Source organism: Thalassophryne amazonica, chromosome 20, assembly GCF_902500255.1.
Source record: "Thalassophryne amazonica chromosome 20, fThaAma1.1, whole genome shotgun sequence".
Classification (NCBI taxonomy): domain Eukaryota; kingdom Metazoa; phylum Chordata; class Actinopteri; order Batrachoidiformes; family Batrachoididae; genus Thalassophryne; species Thalassophryne amazonica.
The window spans coordinates 36,229,871-36,253,004 of record NC_047122.1 but is presented as its reverse complement, the minus strand read 5'-3'; the positions used below and the strand labels follow the sequence as shown (position 1 = coordinate 36,253,004).

The window sequence follows — 23,134 nt, the reverse complement described above, 5'->3', positions numbered from 1 at the left end:
CCAAACAACAAACCTAATCCGTTAAATGTGCAATTTTAATTTAAGTGATGATTCTAAATGATCCACAAGTTCAATAACAACTGCAGCCAAACGTTTAATGACTGCTAGTTTGAAAAATGTTACCAGTTCATACACAGGAGTAAAATCAGATTCATGTGGACACACAAACAGCAATTTTGGTTGCATTTTTTTTTATTGAACATTCATGAGAAAATTTTCCCTTTACAGCATTAAATCTTCACACCTGGTACACACACCAAGTTCTGCTGCTACAATTTTAAGTGGATGAAGCTCTGGGTCACTACGAGGCCATCAGCTGGACTCCACCTCCTGCTTCTGCAGTGACTGAAAACATAATTAGATGCATTATTTAAAAAATTCTCCAGGGTACAATACATTTCAAGTGTTACAGCTTTGTCAACACTTCATCCTCATTACATACTTGTTTCACTCCAATAGATTACTGTTCTAGATCAGACTTCTGTTCTCGCCATCTAGTCTCTACATGGAGACTTTAATGAAGATTTACGGCATGTCGTCAGAGAAAGCAGACCACACCGGGGGTCAGTAGGCCTGCTCCTGGAGGTCACCTGTCCTGCTGCAACCATAGCTTAGTTAACCAGCAGCAGGTAGAGCAGGTATCTCCAGGAAGTGGGTCTGATGACACCTGGTCTCCACCCTGAAGCTGGCAAAATATGAAATTTTGCAACAATGCACAGGTCCACTCTTACTTCTCACCTCTATTTATTGCATGAGCACTCGACTCTCAGTCCTGCAGTTTTCTGAAGTGTGAGATCTCTTGCATACATCTTGTGGAGCACATCTGACAGTAGAAAAAAAAGGTTTAGTGACAAAGTTTAACTGATCTATTATTAATAGTATCTTGATGCCATTAACATTCTCTAATAAACATAAATCACTACTTAAACATGTGAAGTCTTTGCCCCTTAAATCGATACCAACCTTTGGGAAAAACAAATAATAGAGGCTTCATTAAAATTTGAAAAATGATGCTTTTTAAGCAGACAGCAATCTCAAAAACACGACAAATTAAATAAAAATATTAAAACCAAAAAAATGGAATGCAGAAATAAAGGTTTTCTTACTTATTCCTGACATGAAATTTTCAATAGATTGCAAGAAGGCACATGGGAGACTGAAGTCTAGACAGAATTTTTTTTTAAAAGTAAAAGTTGCCTGTCACACCACATCGATGGTGGTACAACAGGCAAAAGTTGCAGCGTCTTAAGCAACAGCCTATATTTCCCCTAGTTTTCACAGGTGTGTTGGCTTCTGCCACATTTCATTTTTACATCATCACCTGGGTTTTTAAGACCTAAACCCGGCAGGTGTATCATACAGCACGTTTTTATTGAATGCCTGATGACATGGAAAAGTTCATGTGTCCATTACCTTGCTTGTCTAAACAAAACTGTAGAAGTGATTTGTTTGTAATGGAGGCACATTCCATTGTGTTGGGTTTAGATATTTAAAATAAATAGGTAAAAAATGCACACCAAGATCCTCTGCTGAGGTGCATATGCAGAAATAGTAACCCAAATATAAAGAAAAAGCATAGCACACTCAAAATATTGATGTCCTGCTGCTGTTTTATTTCATAACGTTTCGGCCATGATGTATGGTAATCCTTGTCAGTTTGAACATCATTAACCAGATTTTTAAGTTTGATAACAACCCATAAGAAATCAGGCTTCAATGAAATTTATAAAATTCATTCACTCCCAGTGAATACAAAAAGGTTATAAAGAAATGACTGATACGTTTCAAAACAGGATTGCATTTAATATTGCAAAGACATCCTGACCATTAGTTCACCATTAATAATCTTACCATTATGTCTCATCCATGTTTCTGTCACAGGGATGGGCAGATCCTTGACTGCCTGCTAACAAGAGGCAACATATAAAGAAAAAAAAATCCACACAAACAACCTGTTCAAGAGTAGCAAATCAACAGATGAACCTTTCAATGCAAACAGGCATCAATGTAATTATCAGTAGTGTTACTCTGTCCCTACATCAGTCTTACCTGGCCATAATACTGCAGCTCACCTACTGCCATCTTGTGGTCTTAACGAGTACAGACACCAGTTTTGAGCTCTTCATTGTTCTGACATCACACTTTTGCCAACATGGAATTCAGTAACCCCACTGCAATCTGAATACATTTACAAGGAAGCTCCCAGTTATTGCCATCAACTTCTACCCCTAGTGGCGTAGCAGGGAAAATCCCCCCCCAATATTTATCAAGCCAAAAAGGGATTTTGAGGACCGACGTTTACAATTCTTACAAAATCCTATTTCTTCCAACTGATTAAACCAGTTTAAAAAAAAAACTAAAAAAAAACTGCTTTGCATGACCTTTAAACTGGCAAAAGAATTTCAATAACCAAATCTTTTTGCTGAATCTTCAACTTTAGTGACTTGTATTGAGTGTTCGACTCCTAATTAAAAGAAATCATCCATGATTTGTAGTACAGTCTAATTAGTAGGCTGAAAACAATCACAGAGTAATTAAAGCTGTTTATCCAGTGATTACAATTAGCTGAAGGAGAGACAGTACTCTGTGCAAGGCTAGCTCACCCTTGAGTACCGTTCAGGTGAGTTCCTCATTCTAGTGGTGCCGCTCTCATTTCTTCTCCACCTAGGCAGGTTGGAATAAGAGGACAAACACGTGAAACAAAATACAATGACACCATGGTACCAAAAGCCAGTGTCAAAATACTTTGGTATTTGGAGAACACACAAATGATCAATACCAAAAGCACAAAACAAGAATTTAGAGAATTTTAACCCTTTTAATGCTTTCAGGAAGTAAAGTCATTTCTGTAAAGATGTGCAGAGCAATGACTTCATCTGAATTCAAATCCAAAGTGAAATGGAGAATTTTATTAGACAGAGATGTTTTTAGGCCAATGCAGGTACAGATGATTTCCTTAGTCTAAGTTTGTGTGAATAGATGTACACCATAAACCAATGTTTCAGCAGTGTCTCAACCACAATTTATTGTACTGCAAACCTGAAAACACATTTTAGCCGTAAGCAATTCATCAATGAAACTTAAGAGAACTTTTTTTTTTTTTGCTTAAGTTCAACCATTTGAGTATGCAGACAAAACATCTTCACAGGTCCACAACATGAATTCTTCTGCACAGGACAGTGTCGCTATGCAGCCTCTGAATACAAAGTAAAACTAGAACATTTTCAGCCAAGTCTTCCAAAATGTGCAGACTTAGATCTCCTGTAATAATCTCAGTTAGTGTTGCAATGTATTTTCTATGGGTTAAATACTGATACTAATTAGATACTAATAAGTTAAATACTGATAGAAAGCCCTCAACACTTTTCCTCAGTGGGTTTATTCCCTTTGCAATCATGAACTGTACTTAGTTGACCGAGGTCTTTTAAAGATGAGTGTACATCAATGCACACAAAGTCTAATAGCACTATCAATAGTACTTGCTTTGGTCATTAAAATAGTTGTTTCTGCTATATTTAATACTTGAATTTTAAGTGTCAGCAATGACAATGGTGCGATGCAACAAATGAGAAAAGGAGAAAAAGAGAAGGGTTAAAATTCATTTCAATCATTGTGTCAATCACCTTAGAGTTCTCTTGTCCTGTGGTCTGATTGCACAATTTATTTCCCTTTGGAGCATAAAAATTTGACTTGAGAAAGAAGATCTTCATCCAAATGTGAGAATTGTGGTAGAAATCAAATAGTGAATGACAACACTGAATTTGAGTAGCTGACAATTTACTGATGCTCAGCTGAGTTTATTGAAATGGAACAAATGTAAGAGTTATAAATACAAAGAACACCAGAGAACAGACTGGCTCTTAAGGTAAGCCAAACCAAATTGTATTGGGCAAATTCAAAGAAAACATAGTAAGTTATGGTATCAGGTTAAAAAACAAAACACAATTTGTCTACCTCTAGAAATACTAGGCATACACTTTAAACATTAGAAAACGTCCCGCCCCCAATCCTTTCTGTTCTTTTTTCCCCCCCACCATTTGCAAAAGGAAAAAAAAAAGTATGAAGCTCTAACCATAGGCATTTATTTACAGCAAGTCCCTAAGCAACTATGATAAACGACAAATAAAGGGAGTACAAGAAGGGGAAGAAAAGGGCATGGACAAAAACTTTCTGCAAGGCAATGTCATGATTTGATGTCCTCTCAGACATTTGAGAATCAATGTCCACTTTTTTGGTGAATGTTCATTGTAGGTTTTAAAAGAATCAAAAACAGACAGTAAAAGTTTTGTGTGTGTATTTTAAGACATGTCCCAATGTAACCGTAGGAGTAACAAATGATTCACCACAACGGTTACGCTCACTTCTTCAGCCAAAAAGCTTTCCAGCCAATCACCATCTTGAGCCAATTCTGGGGTCTGTCCATTTTTTCTGGGCTATATACAGATTCTTTTCATGGGGGATGAAGAATAAAAAGTTAATCAAAAAATTGTGGCCAATCTCATTTTCTTTTTAATGTTCTTTTCCACTTTTATTGTTGTCACTTTGCCAAATACCTTTTGGTGCATCTACTTCCACTGTTGCCCATAAGAATCCTGTGAAAACTCCATGGTGTCATTACTGTAACCATAGTTACCGGAATAGTCGGCCCCTTGCTGCAGGGGTTGCTGGGCGATGGGCTGGGATCCCCAGTTCTGTTGGTTGTTGGTCTGGCGGCGCTTGGAGTCAGGCTGGTTAAACACATCTGCCTTCCTCTTTCCACCAACGTTTCCTCCACGATTTCCCCTGACTCCACGAGGACCGCGGCCCCTCTGTGGCTGGAAAGGGGTGCCCCTTCCTCCTCTGGCACCCCGTGGTGCACCTAGGGGCGGCCCTCTTTGAGCATAGCCCCCTCGGCCTCTTGCTGGTGGTGCTCCGCGAGCCCTAGGTGGAGGTGGAGCCCCCCTGCTTGGACGAGTACCACGGGCCCTCATGCTGTATACATCTTCATAGCCATAGTAAGGGTCTTCATAGCCACCACGGTAGTCATGATAATCATAGCCATAGTAGTCCTCATAATAATCGTCATAGCCATAGTAATCTGGCGGGTAGGCATAGCCCCCTCGACTACCACGAGCTCTGCCTCGGCCTGGTGGTGGCATACGAGGAGGTGGGTAGTAGTAGTAGTCTTCATACCTGCAGATGAAGAGAACAATGTTTCGGAAGTCGTAATTTTGAATCTGACTAAATAGCCAGACAAGCAGGCAAATTTCTATCTCTGACTCACCCTGAACCCCTAGTGGTCTGTCGAGCTGCTTGGCGCTCTTTCCGCTTCTTGTCTGGGGGCTTGGCCAGAACTATTTCAATTTCCTCTCCTCCCAGCTCCTTCCCATTCATTTCCTCCATTGCCTAATAAAACAGAAATTTACAATCAGAATCAAATTTATTGACAAGTTCTCACATACAAGGAATTTGATCTGGTGTCATTGGTGCATAAACAACAATAATATAAAGTAAAAGGAAAAAAAAATCTGTAGGAAGTAATTGGTGACAACATGCATAAAGATTAAACATAAAACATGCTGTTCAGAGGACCCAACCTTTACAGCAGCATCTCTGTCCTCAAAGTGCACAAATGCATAATCTTTCAGTTTCTTCACTCGTTCCAGCTTCCCAAACTGAGAGAAGGTCTTTTCAAGCAGCTCTTCAGTGACTGCTGTGGCCAGCTTCCTTACAAAGAGCACTTTAACCTGTACAGGGAGAAAAGGGTCTGCAGTGGGACTGTAGTGTTTATTAAGTTTTCCCAAAAAAGAATTAGAGATGAGGCTGACTAACCTTGGCCATCACTTCTGGGTCTGGTTCAGCAACAGGGTCAGCCCACTCTACAGTGACTGGGTTCCCCCACACCTTCACCTTGCCACTCATTAGACGACGCCGGGCCTGTGCTGCAGACTTGTGATCCTCATATTCCAGGAAACAGAAACCACGGTTCTTCTTCTTATCATCAGGCTGATGGTACAAAATTACTTCTTGAAGACCCTCTACAAGACAGAAACTTAATGTCTCACTTCATGTAACAGAAGTAGATCAGGCTGCATCTTTTCTAGTTTTCATAGGCCTTCTGAAGACACAATTATATTAAGATTACTCAAACAAGACATGTACAGAAACTGACCCGTAACTTTGCCAAAATCTTCCAGTATGCTTTCCCTAGTCTTATTCTTTGGAATTGAGCCAACAAATAGTCGATTGTTTGCAACAGATATACAAACTCCCAAGTACTTGCCAGCGCGGATTTCATGGTTATCACACTGAAAAACAAAGAGTTCAAGAAATGTATGAGACACAAACTGTAAATGTCAAAGGACCGACCCCAACGCCCCCAAAATGTTTATGTAAAGTTGTCCTTTAAAGAAATTTCAATGACACCATTCAATCTTGATTTGAGGTTGTGGACTAAGTTGTACTGCCCAAAAGAATGAGCAGGTACTATTACCTAACTCAAGTAGACATCAGTGTACTTTACAAAATCTGAAGCATTCCTTCAGAAATTCCATTTGGACACGTGTGGTTTTCCCCAATTCTGCGTCATACTACTTACAAGCTTCACGGCCTTCTGTGCATCCTCTTTACTGCAGAATGTAATAAAGGCGTAACCTCGATTCTGACCAGTAAGAGGATCCATCATTAACCTCAGGTCCCAGATGGGACCGGCAGATTCAAAGAGTGGTACCAGCTCGTCTTCGTACAAGTCTCTTGGAATTTTTCCAACAAACACCTGATGAAAAACAAAGAAGTCATGAGAGATATTTTTTTAAAAACATACAACACAGCTAGATATTGAAAATGTTCTTGTTACCACAGCATTTTTTTTTTACTCTTGCATCCAAAATGTTTCATTTTTTATATTTTTATTATAAAAAGTAGGATTGTGATTATTCATATGCTTATCCTATGCACACTGTATAAATGTTGTACATCTGTGTCGCTAACTAAATACACTCATTTACCTCAGTTCCAATTCCTGGCTGTGCTCCTTTAAACATATTCTCAGGCGGGGGGCCACCATATTTTCTCTGCCCTGTCGTCACATCTAGTGTGTACCCTGTCCGGTCCAACAGAGTCTGGAAAGACATGTTATGCACAAGTAAGTAATGTGGTGCAATTATAAAGTCAAAAGCTTTGAGTCCCCATTAAAAAAAGGTCCCTATACTTTGAGTACCTTTATTTTTGCCTCATCTGGGCCCTTGTTGGAATCTTGTACTTTACTTCCTTGTTTTTCTCTTTGTCGGAAAGTCTTCATGACTCCACAGAGAAAAGCACTTTTATTCTATATAAAAAACAAAACAAAATTACAACACGTAAATTGAATTTTAAACTTCTTTGAAAAAGAAATACAATCCGTGTGTTTACCTGCACATGAGACAGATCACTCTCTTTGAATTGCTGCAGCACAGTAAGTGCTGCTTCCTCATTGAACTCACGCAGGGCATCAATGGCCCTTTCATCCAGGTCAACATATGCTACCAAACCTGCAGTTACAAAGCATGGTCAACACACCCTGTAAGCATTTCACAGCTGTTCAAGCTAAATAAATAAATAAATAAATACCCACCTGTCTGGAAGATGTTATCAAGACTTTCAGCCACTTTTTGTGGAAGTCCGGCATTAATGAGTGTCTCATAATGCTCTGTGTGCGTTGCTGTAACATCCATAGGTTCGTCGTCTTCTTTTGCTGGGGCAGAACTACCATTCACCTCAGTTGCTGCCATTCTCCTGTACTATACAGTAAGAAATCAAATCTGAGCAATACATCCGAGTCCTTCTTCTACATGACTGATTTACTATTCATGATGCTAATGTGAATTAAAATTTTACAATCCACAAGACTATCTTGGTGCAGGGGTGGTGGCCAAGTGGTTAATGTGCTTGGTTTCAGTGCAGAAGGTTCCGGGTTCAAATCCCACCCCTGCCACATTTCTCCATGTAATGTGGAGTTGCGTCAGGAAGGGCATCCTGCGTAAAACCTATGCCAATTCAACATGCAGATCCACCTTGGATTTGCTGTGGCGACCCCGAGTGCAAACAAGGGAGCAGCCGAAGGGACATACTTTTACAAGACTATTTTGGTGTGTAATTTTTTATTTTTATTTTCATGAAACAAGGGGGGAAATGGGAGGAAAATATTAAAAAGAATGTAAATATGGCCTGAAGTGAATTACATCTGTTAAAGTTGTTATTTATAAGAGATGACAGACAATACATGTGAAATTAAAAGGTGAATTGGAATACAGAAAACAGGTCACAAATGACTAAACCACACAGACATTAACAGTAAGCCTGACTGCTTACTGTATGAGGAACATTTCTTCTCAACATTTTGGGAGTGGTGAAGTAGTACTAGTGGGTATGGCAAACAAAAAACGTGGTACATTTTACACAGCCAGCATATGGCCTTCGGGTATTGCCTTTTTCACCACTGGAGTCAACAACATATGTGCTACAAGTAAATACAGCACAGGTAACCAAGAAAAAAAAAGCCAAGAGTTTTCAGCTTGATGTTCGATATGAACATCAAATTACTGAATTGTCTCCATTATTTCCTCATGGTTCATGATTGTAATGCAAAAGTGATGGTGCCCTGTTGGCGAGGGCATTCATCAGTCAATCAAAAGGCCTGCGCATCATTTAATTGTCCCCAATTCTCTTCTTTGCGTCAGCCATAAGTGATGCAGAAGTGTAGCAGTACACGAGTAAAAACAGACCTGTAACAAACACAGACTTTGTTGGCACAAATCAGTATGAACATGTATACATCTCCAACATTAATTCAATAGATAAACTACCCACCCCTATGGTGAAGGTAACCCTAACTCATACCCATTGATTACCCCAATAGAATACCTTTCCATCTCCACCATAAAACTGAATAAACTACATTTTCTTAGATGTACATGAAATCCACCAGAGAAGATTCTTCTGACACTAACTAGACCGCTGAATCTGTAAATGAAACTTGTAGCCAAGAGGAAACGAGGCAGGAAAGCGTTAATTTCAATAAATTCCATTCATATAGCACACTGGCTCCCAAAAAACGTAAAAATTGTGAAAATAATTATTACACGCTATTTAAATGTGCAACTTAGGGCTAGAGGAGTATAACTATCGATTTAAGGCCGATCATACGCTGCGGTGTAAGGAAGAAATAGTTTCCACACAGAGGCAAAAATGCATGCCCACAGCCACTTATTAATAAAAATACATGCATACGTACGGACAAAATTACAATTTTGTGGCATGATTTTGTTCTTTGGTAAGCGAATCTCCGTCCAGCCCCCGTCACATGCAGTTTGCTAGCTAAATTAACCAGACATTTCGTTTTCAAATTTAAACAAAAATTACGCATGCGAAAAGTCAATATACATAAGAAATTAAACACTGAAACACACAGAATTCAAGAGAGATTTAAAAAAGAAAACTCAAAATTCTATCTCGAAAGCAAAAGGCGGCGTTAGCTAATGTTAGCTAGTTTTCTAGCTAAAGAACAGTAGGCCTCATCGTGCAGAAAGAACCCTTTTAACAAATAAAACACACATGCTCTATGAGGTTGAAATTAATAGTTAGCCAAACTTACCGACCTATTTCGAGAAACTAAGAGTGGCGTGAGTCAAAATTTGATAGGATTGGCTCGTAAATCGTAAATAAAACAGCTATAATTAAGAATTTGTTTGAGACTACCACGAGACAAATTTCCAGACAGATCGGTCTCGTCGTTCACCGTCCCGAACAACGCAACAGCTCCACAAACATCGCGAGAGTTGTGAACGAAACCCCGCGCTTGGCAGAGCTGGGGGGAGGGAGGGAGGACGTAAAATTCAAGGTTTAGGGGGAAAAAATAAACAAAGTAAATTAATAAAACGAATGTTGCGGGCGAGTAAAATAGCCAGATTATTAAAAGAAAAGTTTAAATTTGTCGTGTTTTGCGTGCATGCCATATAATGTGAATTTCTAACATAAATCTTTTATACCCTAATACTGCGAGGATAAATCCGTATTTCTGAAACCTCTTTATAATCCCAAATTTTATTCCTGTATGCTCGTTTACAGTGCTGTGGAAAAGTTTGACCCTTAAGCTTTTACATTTTTTATCTCATCAAATGAAAATGTAATCAGATTGCTTTGTATTAAACTTTCTGACACTTTGTGTTTTTACAGTGCATCCAAAGTATTCAGAGTGCTTCACTTTTTCCATATTTTATGTTACAGCCGTGTTAGAATTTTGAAGGAAAAAATCCTTCAACATTCTACACACAATACCCCACGACTCTCTCTCTCTCTATATAAATTGCCTTTCGTTTAGATTTTTGCAACTTTATTAGCCTTTGCCATGGAACTCAAACTTGAGCTCAGGTGCATCCTGTTTCTCCTGATCATCCTTGAGATGCTTCTACAGCTTAACTAGAGTCCACCTTGAGTAAACTGAGTTGATTGGACATGATTTGGAAAGGCACAGGCCCGTCTACATATGAGGTCCCACAGTTGACAGTGAAAGTCAGAATACAAACCGAGCATCAAGCCAAAGGAATTGTCTGTAGTCTTCTGAGACAGGATTTCATCGAGGCACAAATCTTGGGAAGAGTACAGAAATGTTTCTGCTGCTTTGAAGGTCTCAACGAGCACAGTGGCCTCCATCATCTGTAAATGGAAGTTCAGATCCACCAGGTCTCTTCCTAGAGCTGGCCCCCCGTCTAAACTCAGCGATCAAGGGAGAAGGGCCTCAGTCAGGGAGGTGACTGAGAACCTGATGATCACTCTGTCAGTGCTCCAGCATTCCCGTGGAGAGAGGAGAACCTTCCAGAAGGACAACCATCTCTGCAGCAATCCACCAATCAGGCCTGTATGGTATGTATGGTAAAGTGGCCAGATGGAAGCCACTCCTTGGTAAAAGGCACACGACAGCCTGCCTGGAGTTTGCCAAAAGGACTCTCAGACCATGAGAAACAAAATTCTCTGGTCTGATGAGGCAAAGATTGAACTCTTTGGTGTGAATGCCAGGACTGTAGACGAGTCAGGATTGAGGGTAAAAAGGAATAACGCAATGTACAGAGACATTCTGGATGAAAACTTGCTCCAGAGCACCCTTGACTTCAGACTGGGGCAATGGTTCATTTTTCAGCAGGACAATTGACCCTAAGCACGCAGCCAAGATATCAAAGGAGGAGTGGCTTCAGGACAACTCAATGTCCTTGAGTGGCCCAACCAAAGCCAAGACCTGAATCTGATTGAACATCTCTGGAGAGATCTGAAAATGGCTGTGCACCGACACTCCCCATCCAACCTCATGGAGCTTGAGGTGCTACAAAGATGATAAATATATACCCCTATTACTCTGACAAATCATCAATTTTAGTCAGTTCAGACAAATAAATGGATGGATACATTAACATTTATTACTAGTTACTTAATATGTTGTGGACTTTACATTGATCATAATGAAAAAATAACCAATATGGTATTACATGGTAAATCTGGCTAAGCAGTTATCAAAAAGTGAATATGTAAGGAGACCAGTGAGGGAAGCCAACAAGAAACCCATGACAATAATGGAGTTCTGTTGCTGTGATAGGAGAGACTGAGAACAGCGCAACACAGGATTTCCATACAAGAACATTTAATCCAAGCTAGGCTCAAGTCTCATATGCCTTCTGCCAAACTGTCTAAAATTTCAGTTTTAAACATTGGTGATCCAGATCTTCATCAAATGATTAGAAACACTGCCAGAGGTGTGCATTCATTTTTTCTTTGGTCTCCATGTAACTGTATGTATGTATGAATGTTAACAAGTGCTATATCCAATTTTGATCAAACCTGACAAGTACAGTACATTTGGCCTGCAGATGAGAACAGCTTTGTTTAAAAAACAAACAAAACAAACAAACAAAAAAAATCAAGGTCAGGTCAAATTTCAACCCCAATAATACACTCAACAAAAATATAAACGCAACACTTTTGGTTTTGCTCACATTTTGTATGAGATGAACTCAAAGATCTAAAACTTTTTCCACATACACAATATCACCATTTCCCTCAAATATTGTTCACAAACCAGTCTAAATCTGTGATAGTGAGCACTTCTCCTTTGCTGAGATAATCCATCCCACCTCACAGGTGTGCCATATCAAGATGCTGATTAGACACGATTAGTGCACAGGTGTGCCTTAGACTGTCCACAATAAAAGGCCACTCTGAAAGGTGCAGTTTTATCACACAGCACAATGCCACAGATGTTGCAAGATTCGAGGGAGCGTGCAATTGGCATGCTGACAGCAGGAATGTCAACCAGAGCTGTTGCTTGTGTATTGAATGTTCATTTCTCTAACATAAGCCGTCTCCAAAGGCGTTTCAGAGAATTTGGCAGTACATCAAACCAGCCTCACAACCACAGACCACGTGTAACCACACCAGCCCAGGACCTCCACATCCAGCATGTTCACCTCCAAGATCGTCTGAGACCAGCCACTCGGACAGCTGCTGGAACAATCGGTTTGCATAACCAAAGAATTTCTGCACAAACTGTCAGAAACCGTCTCAGGGAAGCTCATCTGCATGCTCGTCGTCCTCATCGGGGTCTCGACCTGACTCGTTTGTCGTCGTAACCGACTTGAGTGGGCAAATGCTCACATTCGCTGGCGTTTGGCACGTTGGAGAGGTGTTCTCTTCACAGATGAATCCCGGTTCACACTGTCCAGGGCAGATGGCAGACAGCGTGTGTGGGTGAGCGGTTTTCTGATGTCAATGTTGTGGATCGAGTGGCCCATGGTGGCGGTGGGGTTATGGTATGGGCAGGCGTCTGTTATAGACGAAGAACACAGGTGCATTTTATTGATGGCATTTTGAATGCAGAGATACCGTGACGAGATCCTGAGGCCCATTGTTGTGCCATACATCCAAGAACATCACCTCATGTTGCAGCAGGTTAATGCACGGCCCCATGTTGCAAGGATCTGTACACAATTCTTGGAAGCTGAAAATGTCCCAGTTCTTGCATGGCCGGCATACTCACCGGACAGGTCACCCATTGAGCATGTTTGGGATGCTCTGGACCGGTGTATATGACAGCGTGTACCAGTTCCTGCCAATATCCAGCAACTTCGCACAGCCAATGAAGAGGAGTGGACCAACATTCCACAGGCCACAATTGACAACCTGATCAACTCTATGCGAAGGAGATGTGTTGCACTGCATGAGGCAAATGGTGGTCACACCAGATACTGACTGGTATCCCCCCCCAATAAAACAAAACTGCACCTTTCAGAGTGGCCTTTTATTGTGGACAGTCTAAGGCACACCTATGCACTAATCATGGTGTCTAATCAGCATCGTGATATGGCACACACAAGTGTTGCGTTTATATTTTTGTTGAGTGTATATAGGAAAATGGCAAATTTTATGGAAGCATATTTGATTTTGGTAACTAACATTTCCTCTCCAAAGGGGGCGCATTAAGCACTACTTTTGATTTGCCAACAATGCAAGGTTGGTTTTCATATTACCATTTTTGCTGCATCTCACAAAGATCAAACTGGAAAAGTTTAGTAAGTGTGAGCACCAGTAATATGGCTGATCAATATTATCTGACAGAGGTATGTGTTCTGAGTGGCCCTCTTTATTCATATTATGATTTTGCTCGTGTCATTACATACTTTTTATTTTTTGCCCCTGCTAAAGTGGCTACAATACTCAGACATATAGCAATTCATAAAGTTAATATGTCTGACAAACAACTTGACAAATTAAGTCTACTGTCCTCGACCCATATACAGGTCATACTATATGGTAATGCAGCTCCACTTATTCAAATCACAATTAATTTGAACAAAAGAGACAAAAATAAAAACAAATGCAAAGACATACAAAGTATAGGTGCAAAGTTATCTTTTATTGGGATTTTATTTGTAATTATGTCAGTATGAAGTTTCAACCTATTTCTGCAAGCAATCCGTGTATGATTATGACTAACTGTAATGATACATAACAGTAAGACTGAACTCGTGTGAGGAAAAGATATTACTGGCTTCAGTCATCATATTCCAGCTTCCTTATTTTGCCCTTGTGGCGCTCAATCTCCTTCTGCAGGCGCTCAATCTCTTTCTTGTGATGGTTGATCTCCTCCTCATGATGCTTCCTCAGTGCTGCCAACTGCTCCATTTCCTTCCGCCTGTCAGTGACATCACAAAGTGAAGATGACCCAGATAAGCATATTACCTGGAATACTTTGCAGAAGTGGTAGGCACACCTCGAGTTTCAAACAGCATGTTTGATTTTATTTATTTTTTTAAGTTTGTCAATTTGAAAGCAGAAATGCAAAATCCATGCAGTAGTTTTGACATAATCCTGCTAACAGACAGACAAACACAGATGATTTTATTACGTCCTTGGTGGACGTAATAAAAAAAAATCATAAAGTTCTCATAATTGAAAAGCTATAACTTTTTCCTCTTTTCAGTATTATAATGATTAATCAAATATGATTAAAGTATTTGATTACTTTTCTGTTGATGGACTAACCAATTCAACTCTGAATGACCTTATTAATTCACTTTTTTTATTATTATGTCTGCCAAGGCCATAATAAAATTATCAGAATTTATTTATTTGTCTTAACAGAATTACATCAAAACTACGGCACAGATTTTGATGAAATTTTCAGAACAGATAGATATTACGCCATGGAAGAATCCATTCAATTTTGGAGGTGATCCGGATCCTGGATCAAGTTTCACTTAGGTTTTGATGGATTACTTTTAGCAGAATTACGTCATAGCTACTGCATGGACTGACGAAATTTTCACCACACACAGATATTACGACACAGAAGACAACATTAAATTTTGGAGGTGATCCAGATCCTGGATCAAGTTTCACTTTATCAGCTTTGAAGGATCACGTCAAAACTACTTCATAGATTCTCACCAAATTTTCACCACATACAGATATCAGGGTATGGAAGACTCTACTGAATTTGTGAGGTGAACCGGATATGGATTCTGGATTAAGATTTCACTTTCATGGTTCTCACCAGCATTATAACAATGTAACAGCCTATTACACTGCCGCATGAAAAAAAAACTATGCTGCAATTGGGCCGTTACGCTGTTTCCAAGGGCGTGTAATGGGAAATTCTGATTGTGGACCTGCACTGGGTCCAAAATCAACCTACAGAAATTCTTTTTTTTTTTAACCTCAGTCAAACCCATTTAAAGATGTTAATCGTGACTCACTTTTCTGCTGATTAAAGTCGCTACTGGACTAGCATCTGTTATTGCGAGCAAGAAAAGAAAATCGTCTACCGTTTCACACTGCAGCTTTTTTCCCCGTTCCTCATGATGTACACTTTCCATGGGACAGCACACAAAGGTTCTCTGGTGTGGATCATTGCGCGTATTGGTAAAGTTCTTGGGTTAAAGTTCTCATACAGCCACTAAAGTTCTCCTGCAGTGTGCCCTGCACTGAGCGCTGAAAGCAGCGGAGCGCGGAAAGTTCTGCAGCCGTTAAAGTTCTCCTCCCAGTGAGCTGTGTGCTGCAGGATAGGGGAGAATGGGGCCACCTTCCCCCGCTAGATTTTTAAATTTATAACGCTCTGAAACACCATTGTCTGCATTTTGAGTGCCAAATTGTGTGAAGAAAAGCCATGATTTTTTTTTTTAATCTTTGTTACAGCCTTACTTTAAAGCCAAAAGAAACAAGGCATCAGGCCAAAACAGAACAGTGTAGAAGTGTGTCATGAACATCAAAACTGCTAATTTATACACAGCAGTTTATTCAAGAAACTCCTTATGTGTTTTTTTCTTACATTAAATAACTTGTAATTAAAATACTTTTAAGTAAAAAAAAAGAAAAAAAAAAAGAAGATTCTTTGAAAATCTTTGATGTTTGTAAATTAAAATCATGACTACTGATTCCTTAATTTAATGTTAAAATAAGGAAAAGGTTTTTTGAAATAATAAAATAGTTGCTGTTTGAAGAGCCTTTGTTTTATTTAGAAGCATAACAGCAGGTGTGAGTTTGCAGACATGACAGGTGAGCTAGACTTTCAACACATTTAAGGCCTGGTTCACACGGCAGGATAATTAGGCCGATATCGGACCAGATCTTCCCCTTCTGACAAGCTTAAGGACACCCAAACAATCGTGATGACACTAAAGATAATCTTATCAGATATTCCTCCTGTTTGGTGCGTTAAGAGTGCTCTGATCTGCTTGGAAGGACGTCAGGGGCACTCCGATCGCAAATCGGGGATGTTCAACATGTTGGATCCTCTTGGCCCGATATCGCAGTGTGTGTGGTGTCCTCAGACCACAAACGAGTACACAGAATGCTGAATGTGACGTGCAGCCAATCAGAAAGCGGTGTGACGGACATAGGGAGCAGAAAATAAAATCAAAACAGCTGTTCTGATTTACCAGAAAGTCCGGTGGTCGTGCTGTCTCCACTCCTTTAAAGAACACCTTTTCTTTCCTTTTTGTATTGTTTTTTTCCCCCTCTGTTTTAAATAGTCCACAAAGTATCGCCGTTTGTTTACTCTGACGTCACGTTTAATCTCGAGAGATTTTGCAAGATTTCCTGTCTGAGCTGGGAATGTTTGTGTATGAAATCTGTTCATGTGTGGTGGTGCTGTCCTTACCGTGTGGCTGAACACCACACACTGTACGACCAAACTTGTTAGATCTATGATTTTTTTTTTAATCTTCACGTGTGTGGTCTTTCAGGTTTTGGAAACCTAAAGATAATTTTAAAATCCTGTCGTGTGAACCAGGCTTAACCAGATGAAGGTGAAGATTAACCTCAAATTGGTGGCATTTTTGTAAACACTTTTCTCACATTTTGAAACAGACTACGTTTACATGCAGCCAATAACCCTTTCATAACCGGAATATTAGCAATAACCCGGTTGCGCACGGCCACGTAAACACCTGCAAAAACCCGAATAAGACCCCTGGGTTACTCCTTTTCTAACCCGAATATCAGGTCATATAAACGCGCATCGGAATATCCCCATAGAAAAGAACATTATTTTGTGTTGTGCACGTCCTATCCGCAAGGAATCTTGGTCTTTTGAGTACGGCAACTACTTGTATGCGGTGCGCGCAACCCACCGGACACCACAGAAGCAGAGATAAACAGTGCATTGTGTTCTGCGTCCTCATCAGGCGGGCCGGTCGCGGCACCGGTCGGCATCACCGCGATTGCTCTCACTACCTACGATGCGCTTACTGAGTCTGCGGGCTTGGTAAACGCCACAGCGGGCCACTCACACTGCCCCCCTCTCTGCTGTGCAGAGCTGCGCCAACTCTGGCAACAAATCCAGAGACTACGCTCGCTGTTGAGTGCTCTGGCATTTGCGGAAAAATCCACAGCGCCGCAGGGTCTTGGTTTACTGCAGCCACAGAGCTCCGTCGCCATGACTTGGATTCTTTGCGGGTCCTGCATCCATACCCCCGGAGGCAGTGAGCGAAGGCAGAGCACACGCATTGTGTTCTGCGTGTGTCTGTTTATAATCTTCTCGCCCAGAAGAGAGTGTTTACACAGGAGAAAAAAGTGAGAAAATGTTAATGCCTGTTTGAGAAAAATGTATAAAGTGTGTAGTGAGGGGTTTTACACGAAGCAGGATTTGCACAAACGCCAGACCAAATTAAGCACCGGTGGAAGACGCGCGTCACTGTTTAGATGGGGATATTCCAAATGATACCAATGACCATGTATACAAGAGTAACTCTGTCTGCTTAAGCATGTAAACGGGTCATTCCTAATGATTCAGAAACCGGAATACTGACCTTAACCCGAATATTAACGGCATGTAAACGTAGTCACAGATGCACATAATGCAAAGGCTTCTGGGGGGTTTAATACCTGGCTTTTTAAGGTGATTTTTTTCCATCCCATTACCCTGAGAAAAAAATCCTGCTGAGAACCCTGACTTTATATAGGATTTGAAGGATCATGTCAAAACTACTTCACGGATTCTCACCAAATTTGCACCACAGATGGATATTATGCCATGAAAGTCTCCATTAAATTTTGGAGGTGATCTGGATTCTGGATCAAGTTTCTCTTTATAAAGGCTTTTAAGGATAACATCAAAACTTCTTCACGGATTCTCAACAAGTTTGCACCACAGATGAATAATGGGGCATGGAAGAATCCACTGAAGTATGGAAGTGATCTGGATCCGAATCCAGATTTCACTTTATATAGGCTATATAGGCTGAAACATGTCTTTTTTGAGAATGAGACTTGATGTCTCAATGAGACTACCTGTATAAATAAATAAGTAAAATTTCCTGCCATCCACGTCTAAGATAAAAGACACAGTTTTTTCTGGGGAGGTGATGGTCTAGTGGTTAAGTGTTGGGCTTGATACCAGAGAATCCTCTGTTTAACTCCCAGCCTGACCGGAAAGTCACTAAGGGCCCTTGGGCAAGGTCCTTAATCCACTAGTTGTGTAGTGAGTACCTTGTATGGCAGCACCCTCACACTGGTGTGAATGTGAGGCATTAGTGTGTAAAGTGCTTTGAGTGTCTGATGTAGATGGAAAAGCGCTATATAAATAAAGTCCATTTACCATTTTTCTGCTTTATACAATTGAACATTTGCTTAATTTTGCCATTTGGCACTGTTTTGGGCAAACAAGTAAAGACATTTGAAGAGACTAACAGCAATTTATTGAAGGGGTCACAAACACACATGCACCCTCCTCAGTAATGAAAATATTTGTTATGCCATAGTGTGATGCCTGTTACCTGAAGTATCGCTCCTCTTCTGCTGCTCCTCGCTTTCCAAGTGACCCTCCTGCCTCCCTCACAGACCCTCCACCACCTCCACCTCTCCCCGCTCCCTTGCCCAACTCTCCGAGCTGAAAAATACATCAATAGCATGCAAACACAGAATATTTCAAGACAGTTTACTGCACTATATACAAACCTGAATATTCAGTTTGCAAATCAATCGCATTACATAAAATGTATCTGTAAATTATTCCTGCTATTAATGGGACATTAACAATCACAGCATTTTTTTATAATGGTGAGCTAATATACAGCCAGATTTTGCTGTTAATGTATTTCCCTTACCACAGAATTGCCCCTATAAAACAATTCCTAGAAAAAAAGTTAAAACACCAGCTGTCTCAATGCAATTCATATTAACTCCTAGTACTAATTACTCTTTTTAATTGGAAGAAGTTTGTTCACTCCATGCCATTTCAAATACAAAAAGTAAATCAGGCTTCTCAATATAAACATTTCTAAAATTATCTTCTTTAAAAAACAAACAAAGCAAATCTCTACAACTTGATATAAATTAATTATCAGCTTGGGATTCCGGCAAGGGCGGTCGCATCTCCTCCTCTCTCCTCTATCTCTGCTCCAATCTTCAAGTCCCTACTTCACCGGACTGTGAATTCTTCAAACTGTACTGGATTAACCATGGAATTGATCAGCCAGTCTCTGAACACTAGTGACATCATTTTTTCCAACAAGGAAATCAGGGCCGTGGGCCCCTGTGTGCCCAGATGGAACCTATCCTGCGGGCTATGTTCTTGACGCCTGGGAGTAATGGCATGTCGCATGCTTGGTGCCATTCTCTGTGGCGGATGTCGAAGATTTATTTATATTTGGTTTTATTGTAGGAGGGCTGGTACTTATTGGTTTATGTACCGGAGAATTGGCAAGACAGCTGCCACCAGAAACACGACCCCTCACCTGTCCGTCATGATTAATGAGTTGGACAAGGTGATACGTTCTCAGACTGCATTAACCCTTGAACTCAGACGCAAATTGGATAACATCTCGGATCAAATGCACGCCTTGAAAGAGAAGATGTCAGAGACCAGGGAATACTCATAAATTGATCTGGTTGTTCGTGTGAGCTGCAAAGGTGTTTTCACTGCTCAACCATAAACATGGCAGGCTTATCAGCCTCTGAATAACAAATGCCCCGTTTTCCTCCAGAAGAATTTCTACAGCCTTCGTGATCCATTCAGCTGCCTTCTTATCTTCTGTAACTCCAGCACATACTGACAGAAACTGACAAATGTAACTCATTTGCCACTCACACATGGACAGAGGCTGATACGCATGCTCCCACCTACCATTGTACCCCCCCACCCCATCCCAGCCCCCGCTCACGCCACTCCCTTCCCCCTCCGGGGTGCAGCGCAGCTTTAGCTGCTGTAGCTCCCCCCACCCCAAGCTGGCGGCTGCACGACCACATGTTGCTGCAGCACCCCCCCCCCCCCCCCCCCCACACACACACACACATTGCCTCAATTCGGATAATGGACTGTTTCAAAGTTTTGTGCACATAAACAATGTCAAATGTATATGTGTTGTCTTTAATTCTGATGTGTACCATTATTACAGCAAACAAGTAATAATTGTGGATTAATTGCTGTATCTTGTCTGTGGTAACTGGAGTGTGGACGTAATCTCGTTGTTGCATTCGTGAAATGTCAATGACAATAAATCTCATCCATACAAAAATATAAAAACCAAGATGTTCCATTGCATAAGTAATGGAACCCTTTGCTATAATACCTGTAAATAATCAGTTTTATTGCCAGTTTTCTTCAGACAAGTAAGGGGATGGATACATACACATTTCCAAGTCACTGAATAAGTCTAGGATTTTATTGACATCAATACTGAAGAAACGCAAACAGTATGGCACTCTATGGAGTAGATAGTTTTTGAAAACTGAGTAACTGTGCAAGAAGGAGAAGAGTGAGAAAAGCCACCCAGACAACCCAGAAGAAGTTATAGGCTTCTGTGGCTGTGATTGGAGAAGTTGTTCATAGTGCAAGTTTTACATTTTGTATCACCAGTTATACAGCTTCATGATGTGGTATGGAGGAGGATTTTCTCCGCCAGGCCTACGCTTTGTCACCAATCCCGTTTGTGATATTAATGGACAGGATATCGAGGCGTAGTCGGGCAGAGGAGGGTTTCCAGTTTGGTGGGCTCAGGGTCTTATCACTGCTTTTTGCAGATGATGTGGTCCTGTTGGCTTCATCGACTGGTGACCTCCAACACTCACTGGATCGGTTTACAGCCGAGTGTGAAGCAGCTGGGATGAGGATCAGCACCTCTAAATCTGAGGCCATGGTTCTCTGCAGGAAACCAATGGATTGCCTACTACAGGTAGGGAATATGGTCTTGCCCCAAGTGAAGGAGTTCAAGTACCTCAGGGTCTTGTTCACGAGTGAGGGGACAATGGAGTGTGAGATTGGCAGGAGAATCGGTGCAGCAGGGGCGGTATTGCATGCGTGCTACCGTACTGTTCCGACGAAAAGGGAGTTGAGCCAAAAAGGCGAAGCTCTCGATGTACTAGTCAATCTTCGTTCCTACTCTCACCTATGGTCATGAGGGTTGGATCATGACCAAAAGAACTAGATCGTGGGTATAAGCGACCGAAATGGGCTTCCTCAGGAGGGTGGGTGGTGTCTCCCTTAGAGATAGGGTGAGAAGTTCAGTCATCCATGGGGAGCTCGGAGTAGACTCACCGCTCCTTTGCGTTGAAAGGAGCCAGCTGAGGTGGTTCGGGAATCTGGTAAAGATGTCTCCTGAGCATCTCTCTAGGGAGGTGTTCCAGGCATGTCCATCTGGGAGGAGACCCAGGACTAGGTGGAGAGATTATATCTCCACACTGGCCTGGGAACACCTGGGGATCCCACAGTCAGAGGTGGTCAATGTGGCACGGGAAAGGGAAGTCTGGGGTCCCCTGCTGGAGCTTTGTCCCTGCGACCTGAACCCGGAAAAGCGATTGAAGAAGTGTGAAATATCAAGAGGTCCAATGCTTTTGGAGGGGACTGTAAAAGTTTCCTTGATTATGGTCATGTTTTTTATGACGTGCTGTTTTGATAATGAAATCAAGTTGCAACATATCAGTGTTTGTGCCACTACTCAACACCAGAATGCATTCCAAAGTGTATAAAGTGTTATTAAATAATTGACTTCGAATTGGAGAAATAAAAAACAAAATATATCTAAAGTCTACTCATAACCAAGAGCTTGAGTGATTATTCCCGGTGACGTGACTATGACGTCATTATGACTTCACTTGATTTTTTCGCTGCTAAATTACCTTTTAAAGTCACTATGTTAAACACTTTCCGTGGTTCCAAAATATTTGACCGCAGCATCTCAAACCCTAAAAGCCACTGATAACCACTCTGAAATGTTTTCTGAATGCATTTTTATAAAAACACACACTCAAAAATAAGTTAGCAAAACATGCAAGCTATATAAAGCGAAAGCCATCATAACTTTACCTGATCGGACATCATCCTTATCTGAGAAACAACGCAACTCCTTAAATTTGTTCTCAAAAAAACACTTGCCATTATTACAAAAGCAAAAACAGCACAAGTTGATCGTTTTTCTCTGCAGCTTTTGGTTGGAAACGCGGAAGTTGCATTTACGGGCGAACGCACCTCCTCCTGGCACTCATTACTGCCACCTTGCGATCAGAATTAAAAACGGCAGCTCTTAATTTCAGTGTTTCACGCGGTGTGATTAATCTGAGCTCACCTGTTTTTTTTTCATAAAAAAATATTGCAAATCCAGTATGAATGCATTAAAGTCAGCGTATTGGCGCGTATATATTACCTTTATTCTGTAATCAGTGGGCCAGCTGCACGATCAAGTTTTCATACATTTATTATGCATACCAACTCCAACCGATTACTGAAATTGCGCTTTTTTTTTGCAAAGTTTGACCAATCAATCAGAACCACAGAACATACATGTGACAAATGCACACATCATGCATAAATAGAAATATAAAAATTGACCAGAAATATAAAAATGGTCAGAATTATAAAAATTGTTAGAAATAAGAAAATCATAAGACTCAAATCTAATCAAATATAAGAGAATCACATGACTTAGTAAATTTTTCCATATATGTATTGAAAAACTATACTTTCTTATAAAAATGTACAGTAGCAGATAAAAAGTACACAAGAAGCACAGATCATGTATTAATAGAAATATTAGAAACTGTCCAGAAATATAAAAATGATCTGAAATATAAAAATGTCCATAATTTATTTTAAAAGAAACATCTGGTGAGAGTCACATGACTTGGTAAATTATTCAGT

At 40.6% G+C, this 23,134-nt stretch overlaps 2 protein-coding genes and 1 long non-coding RNA gene across 10 annotated transcripts; 1 reads left to right on the top strand and 2 right to left on the bottom strand.

The window, feature by feature from the left end:
- Positions 1–189: 189 nt before the first annotated feature.
- Positions 190–9,774, bottom strand: LOC117502406 (heterogeneous nuclear ribonucleoprotein R-like). 8 transcript variants are annotated; one of them, XR_004558286.1, is made up of 15 exons: positions 9,611–9,774; positions 7,592–7,752; positions 7,390–7,508; positions 7,199–7,306; positions 6,987–7,100; positions 6,578–6,754; positions 6,152–6,287; positions 5,812–6,017; positions 5,577–5,726; positions 5,264–5,385; positions 4,634–5,172; positions 2,604–2,664; positions 1,852–2,178; positions 739–823; positions 190–345 (listed from the first exon to the last, which is right to left on the bottom strand). XR_004558286.1 is itself a non-coding variant. In XM_034161452.1 (12 exons), the coding sequence occupies exons 2-12, from the start codon at positions 7,746–7,748 to the stop codon at positions 2,630–2,632; spliced, it is 1,863 nt and encodes a 620-aa protein (XP_034017343.1). In that variant the 5' UTR covers positions 7,749–7,752; positions 9,611–9,774; the 3' UTR covers positions 2,435–2,629. The 8 variants fall into 8 exon arrangements, 5 of the variants coding, with proteins under 5 accessions (XP_034017343.1, XP_034017341.1, XP_034017339.1 ...); XR_004558288.1 differs by having other exon boundaries at positions 1,852–1,906; XR_004558287.1 differs by having other exon boundaries at positions 1,852–1,903.
- LOC117502413 lies at positions 7,765–9,188 on the top strand. The gene is made up of 2 exons (XR_004558290.1): positions 7,765–8,379; positions 8,420–9,188. It is a non-coding gene; the product is annotated as an uncharacterized LOC117502413 (long non-coding RNA).
- Positions 9,775–13,894: 4,120 nt separating the features above from the next.
- On the bottom strand, positions 13,895–22,470 carry atp5if1a (ATP synthase inhibitory factor subunit 1a). Its single transcript, XM_034161460.1, has 3 exons — positions 22,304–22,470; positions 18,777–18,889; positions 13,895–14,194 (listed from the first exon to the last, which is right to left on the bottom strand). Exons 1-3 carry the CDS (start codon positions 22,373–22,375, stop codon positions 14,053–14,055), a joined length of 327 nt encoding a protein of 108 aa, XP_034017351.1. The 5' UTR covers positions 22,376–22,470; the 3' UTR covers positions 13,895–14,052.
- Between the last annotated feature and the right edge of the window lie 664 nt (positions 22,471–23,134).

Bases quoted from the DNA above. Each gene is read 5' to 3' on its own strand.
- LOC117502406 (XM_034161450.1), bottom strand. From the start codon at position 7,748: ATGGCAGCAACTGAGGTGAATGGTAGTTCTGCCCCAGCAAAAGAAGAC. The intron at 7,307-7,389 runs GTAAACACACGG...TTTTTTATATAG, and splicing joins GTGATCTGTCTCATGTGCAG to AATAAAAGTGCTTTTCTCTG. The intron at 6,018-6,151 runs GTCAGTTTCTGT...TCTGTCTTGTAG, and splicing joins AGATTTTGGCAAAGTTACGG to AGGGTCTTCAAGAAGTAATT.
- atp5if1a (XM_034161460.1), bottom strand. From the start codon at position 22,375: ATGGCAAGTGTTTTTTTGAGAACAAATTTAAGGAGTTGCGTTGTTTCT. The intron at 18,890-22,303 runs GTAAAGTTATGA...TGTATTTTTCAG, and splicing joins TAAGGATGATGTCCGATCAG to CTCGGAGAGTTGGGCAAGGG. The intron at 14,195-18,776 runs GTAACAGGCATC...TGTCACTGACAG, and splicing joins GAAGAGGAGCGATACTTCAG to GCGGAAGGAAATGGAGCAGT.